General features: G+C 37.7%; 1 protein-coding gene across 4 annotated transcripts in view; it reads right to left on the bottom strand.

Moving 5' to 3' along the window:
* The window catches only part of LOC107709287 (RUNX family transcription factor 1), a 24,287-nt gene that overhangs the window by 12,024 nt on the left and 5,906 nt on the right, over window positions 1-6,357 (bottom strand). For 3 of the 4 annotated variants that reach the window (XM_016513751.1, XM_016513771.1, XM_016513768.1), the window contains exons 2-4: window positions 5,776-6,032; window positions 4,317-4,473; window positions 65-169 (exon numbers count right to left, since the gene is read on the bottom strand). In XM_016513751.1, coding sequence (XP_016369237.1) covers window positions 65-169; window positions 4,317-4,473; window positions 5,776-6,032 — 519 coding nt within the window. Of the gene's footprint in view, window positions 1-64; window positions 170-4,316; window positions 4,474-5,587; window positions 5,699-5,775; window positions 6,033-6,357 lie in introns of all 4 variants that reach the window. The other variant, XM_016513760.1, reaches the window with a different exon arrangement.

The following is a 6,357-nucleotide window of genomic DNA, read 5'->3' on the forward strand; positions in this document are numbered from 1 at the left end:
TATATATACACACACACAAAATATAATGTTTTGTATATTTATATTTGCATGTGTCATCACTCACGTCGTGGTTCGCGGGGTCCGTCTACAGTAATCTTTATGGCTCTCTGATACGTGGCCACCTGAGGAGGGTTTGTGAAGACAGTGATGGTGAGAGTGAAACTCTTCCCTGAAAAATACAGACAAACAAACAGGTTAGAAATTCAGCATTTGCAGGATATATTTAGCACTTCTTTACAGGATATATTTATTAGTAGCTACATGTGAGGAGTACATATTTAAAGGAGTGTGAGACAGTAAAACACAGTAAGCGAGAAGTGAGTGTATTTCTGGATGAAGACGTTGTGACTGATCTATCATTAAGATGCCTGTCATCATAAGTGGCTGTGTCACAATAAAAACCCCACAAGCAGATGCAAAAGGGAATTTAAAGTCGCCTTTGTTGTGTCCTTAAACAGAGACAAAGTTCAGACAGTACAGTGGAGACACGGGCCAAACAGCATCTCATTTGACCACATCCCCAAATAAACAGATGACACATGGACAATTTCGAAAAGACAGAGTGAGAGAAAGAGAGTCAGAAATAATACAGTGAGCTATCGAGAGGAGCCGCGACACAAAGATGGACAGATTTGACATGAACTGACACCAGCACACACTTACCAATAAAAACAACCAAAGAGATGAACCATAAAATCAGAAAGTATGAAAGTAATTTCCCATATGAAAGTAAAGACTTTTTGGGATGTTGAAGAATTAATTTATTAATTTATTAATTTTTTAAATCATGTACTGCCTTTGATTTATAGTAATTTTATTTAAATCATTATATTTCAGTAATGAGATTTATAACTTAATGAAATCCTGACCATAAAAAAAGCAAAGTAAAACATTAGGATACATTACAAAACATTATATAACATGCTTAACTGTAATATAAATAATGTTGAAATGTAAAAAATATTTATGGTACAAAAACAAGCTTCATTTTCTTTTATGTAAAATATATAATTAGATTTTTGGATGAAATATTTTCATGAGGTTTACCCAAGAAACATTTTTCACAAGTCACTGCTGTCTTTGACGATAGCAAGACTATTATTATTATTATTATTAGTGTTGCACGTTATAACTTATAACACATGATTCCATTGAGTTTATGGATGCAATGTCCTATCAGAGATATTTAGATTAGTCATTGCTGAAACACTAGTTTTGTTGTTCAGTGTGCTTGCTCACTGACTGACTTCTGCTCTCTCGCAAATTCTCACATCATAAACCACAAAGTGAAGATGCGCGTGCGATGTAAGTATAAGAGATTTATTCATCATTCAGTGTAGACGGCTTCACTGATTATAACGGGAGTGTTTTTTGAAGTGCATAAACCCGCGCTAGACTGAAGTCAGTGATGATGTTCTTTGCTCATTTTCTGTAGCTGCTGTTTGAAAAACTGAGGAAACATAAACATTAAAATTAGTAACTTAAAATGTTTCTATTAAATTGTTATCATGTTAGATACAAATGCAGTCATATTAAAAATATTTTATGACATGCTACTTGACAAAAAAATATAATGTGTAGTTAATAGATTATACTAACATTAGGCTGCTTTTGGCCTTACCCTGGAGTTGGTTCACTCTCCGGCTATGAAGTAAGTAAATAATTGAATAAATAAGCATGATAATATTGTGAATCGGCGATCTCACAGGCTGACGATAGGATGATATGACTATGGAGCAAACTCACGCAAATTATAATGAGATGCATGATTTTAGTTTCACAATGAGCTGTGTCTCATGCTTTGACTGACATTATGAGGAGAGACGTGCATAAGTGCCAAATGACAAACTGAATTTGACTACAAGGATTATGGGAACTGGGGTCTGTACCCACAATTCCTGATGCCTTCACCTGTCACTCATCGCTATGACGATGAGAAGGACCCCAGGGAGGCGGCCGCTTGCGTGCCAACATCAGGTTTGAGTTACACGGCACTAAATTGGCCTAAGTGCTCCAGCCAATGCAAGGTACGGTTACACGCACACGCGCTAGTCGTTATTCAGCCAGAAAAACATAGCTGGGAAAAACTCCAAGCTGTTCCCCAAAATCTGACAAACTAAGAGGCCTGACCACACACATATGCACAGATGTGACACGCACACACAAACACGGGCCGCACCAATGATCAGGTGCTATTCTGAGCGCAGTCGCTGTGACAACACCGATCCACTTCTGTCTGCCATGACCTCACACACAAACAACACACATCACATCCAGGAAAACACACTTAAAACGCTGTAATACTGCACTAATGATTTATGACAAAATGTTCAGAACACTTGGTTTTAAAAACAGTACCATGGTATTTTCATTTCATTATCATTTCCAAAAAAACCTGGTAGTATGTATGTCAAAAAGCAGTATTACTGTGTTTTTTTTCACCCAGCAGCATTTTATATATATATATATATATATATAATAGTTTCTTGGACTACCATGACAATACCATGGTATTTGGACACATTACCATGATAATACCATATTTTTGGACATGCAGCATGGTATTAGTATGCCATTAAATTGAGTACCTTGAAGTCAGTATCATGGCATATTTCAGATCTGATACCATGCTCCATTTATATGACCCATTTTTAAACATTTACTTACATTAAATTAAATTACATTATCATACCATGATAATTTTTGTACCTTGTGGAGCTATGTAAATACATTGGTATATGAAAATGGTAATCATTCCATAGTACCATTTTTATATGAATTCTTAAGAAATATAAATGCAAAACACTGACTCATCTCTTCCTGTCTAACGCACTCATTACAAAACCTTTTGCACTAACACACACACACACACACAGACTGTGGTTCAGTGGTTTAGCGTCTGGATGGGAGACGTTCTGTCTGAGAGACTCACTGCCCAAACAGGGAGGAAGTGCAGAGCGTTTCTCAAGGGGATGTCCCTACATAGTGTGTGTGCATGTGTGATGTGGGGGAATTTGTTTATAATTTTTTTATATGTGTCTGTTTTGTAGAGTACTGTACAGTATGTGGGTGTGAGCACGGACAAGTCAAACTCACAAAGCAAGAAACTTTATAAATGTGTGCATGAAAATGTGCCTGAAAACATCAAGTGACTCACGATGCTGCGAAAACAATAACAGATGGACAAAAAAGCCACATAGATGCAGTCTTTGTTGTCTTATCTACACGTCTACATAATACAGAGTAGCAAGAGTATGTGTAGATATGCATAGTTTACATTTCTCTCTTACCTAACACGCTCTTGCTGTTTCTTCTCGACCTGCACTCTTTTCCGGCACTAAACCTAATCACTTCCATCGCAGCAGAGTGCAGCTGCTCTCGCGCTCACAAACACGCTTGGATAAACAACAGTCTGTGAGGATATGCATGTCTGAAATTCACTGAAAAGCAATACTTTCATGCAGTAAAAATTGACAAATATGTTTTGTTTAACAATCCGGACTAAACATTTACGCTTTTCTTTGTAAACAAACTCAGTTTCCATTTTCAAATCATGCATTCTGCACTCAAAGCATGCAAGCACACCTGCTGCAAACATCAACTTAGTTGCCTCTATTATGCTGCGTTCAAATGATGACACAGACAAAAGAAAGCAGGACAAAAGAGTGTGTATGCATTCATATATTTATCGCAGGTCTGAACATGTAGATTAAAAGCAGTCGTGTTTGCGTTGAGGACTATATCAGCGAAATCACATCGGGCCTTGAATAGAGCCCTGCGGGACCCCTAGTTTTCCCAGAAGCCAGTCATTCTGTTGACTAACTACTCTGTCATTACAGAAGCTGGACGATTCATACATCACAAATACTGTAAGAAGTCACTCCTCATTTTCTCACAAGTAACATTTTTGGTGCTTTAAATATCTAAAATACAGGCCACAAAAATGGCATTGCTGTGCTCTGCTACCACAGTGAAGTGGTTCAACAATCAGATGGTGGTACAAAGGGCTGGATGGCTAGCAAGTGTACATAAAGCCTTGTGTTTTAAATAGATAAGATCTGCAGTATTTGACTGCCCCGACCGCCTGCCACAGGAAGTGGAAGCGACAGGTAACGGTCTGTGCTGATGTGTTTGAGCACAATATCAAAACACATGGGAAAACATACACATTAACCAAGCATGTACACACATGCAGACATTGACATTAAAATATCTGCGTCACGGCTCAGCGGTGAGTCTGATGTGTGTTTCCTTTTCTCAAACGTTTATGTCTAGGTGAGAAGGAGTGAATTTATTAAGCATTATATGCATTTTACCTCGTCCACTGCGGCCAACGAAACGCAGATCATTAAATCGGGCCACTTGGTTCTTGATGGCGGCTGTGGCGTTCCGAAGTTCAGCAGAGTAATTCTCATCGTTGCCGGCCATCACTGTGACCAGTGTTCCGTCAGTGATGTCACCAAGGGCAACCACCTGTCAACCAATGAATGATATGTTAGATACGTTTAAACCTGTCAAACTGCATTTTAAAAACAAACCAAAAATACAATATATGACAATTATCCCACTACGTCACAATTGTCAATGAAGGAAGAATAATAAAGAAGACAAATGATAATATTAGCAAAATGATAAAATAATTAATTGATTTAATATAGCTATATGGTTTTGTAAGAAGTCACTTGTACTCACCAAGGCTGCATTTATTTGATCAAATATTCAGTAAAAAGGTAATATTGTGATTTTTTTTTCTGCATTTTAAAACTGTTTTCTATTTGAATATGTTAATATGTAATTTATTCCTGTGATGCAAAGCTGAATTTTCAACATCATTACTCCAGTTCTCAGTGTCACATGATCCTTCAGAAATGATTTATTTTTCAAGATTCCTTGATGAATAGAAAGTTCAAAAGAACAGCATTTATTTGAAATATAATTTTTTTGTACATTATAAATGTCTTGTCACTTTTGATCAATTTAATGCATCCTTGCTGAATAAAAGTATTAATTTCTTTTGAACACTATACAACTGAACATTATTTAAATGCAATTATATATTTTCTGTAACTTCACTATTATTATACTTAATAATAGATCTTATTTAAATACTTTATTACTAAGCAAAAACATTGGGCAGAGGGTGAAAATGAAAACCAAACAACATTCAAATCCTTTTTACTCTCCTGCGTCATGTCCACTTGCACAATATCTCCACATCTAAACTAATTGAGCAGGTTATTTGCATATTAACTGTAAATGTCAGCGCATTCTTCTGCTCTTTGTTACAGAGCGCACACTTGCCTCACAGCACTTCACTCTGAATTTGTCAAGACTGGGTGGTTCGCATTTTTGCCGTCATTTGCCAAATGTAAAAGATGATGATGAAAGATATTGCAGTCACCCGTGACGACAGGAGATTAACAACAATTACTGACGCTTCCCGCCAAATCATTAGCTTAATTAAGGATGTGCATTAAAGTCCAATGTGAGATTGTAGGATTTTAAAATGTCCTTGTGCCTTAGAAAAAAAATACTTCTTCATACATTAGATGTCATTGAAAGACAACAGCGGTCTGTGGTCAGCTACCTTGAAGGCGATGGGCAGTGTCTTGTTGCAGCGCCAGTGTGTTGGCAGGACAGAACAGAGGAAATTGGGGCTGTCAGTGCGCACCAGCTCTCCTGGGTGGTCGGAAAGCACCTCCAAGCCTTAGAAAAAAAATACTTCTTCATACATTAGATGTCATTGAAAGACAACAGCGGTCTGTGGTCAGCTACCTTGAAGGCGATGGGCAGCGTCTTGTTGCAGCGCCAGTGTGTTGGCAGGACAGAACAGAGGAAATTGGGGCTGTCAGTGCGCACCAGCTCTCCTGGGTGGTCGGAAAGCACCTCCACCATGCTTCGGTCAGCCATGCGCAGTTTGCCCACCAGGGCGGCGCCGCTGTTCTCCTGAGCCCCTAGGGGCAACCCCTCATTCATCTTCCCTGAGCTCAGGGTGGTTGAGGGAGGCGTGAAGCGTCGCCCAGGCGCAGGTTCTGAAACACAAACGTGCATTAGGCTTTTTACTAAACGTATAGAAATAAATTCCTCAATAAGAAACATTTTACAATATATCACATTTGCAAAAAGTAAATCTCATATGTGTCATTGTGTCATTGTTCGGCACTGTATTACTAGGCAGAATAAATACTTCTAGTAAAATTGACATTTTCGGCCTGAATTACAGTGATTTCACTTTGAATTGGGCCACAAAAACAAAACATATTGTTGGTCACAACCTACAGTATATCTGAGTGGTTTCAAAAAATGTATTTTAATATATATATATATATATATATATATATATATATATTTTTTTTA

This window comes from Sinocyclocheilus rhinocerous, unplaced genomic scaffold (assembly GCF_001515625.1).
Source record: "Sinocyclocheilus rhinocerous isolate Xijiao unplaced genomic scaffold, SAMN03320098_v1.1 scaffold3206, whole genome shotgun sequence".
In the NCBI taxonomy this organism is placed as follows: Eukaryota; Metazoa; Chordata; class Actinopteri; order Cypriniformes; family Cyprinidae; genus Sinocyclocheilus; species Sinocyclocheilus rhinocerous.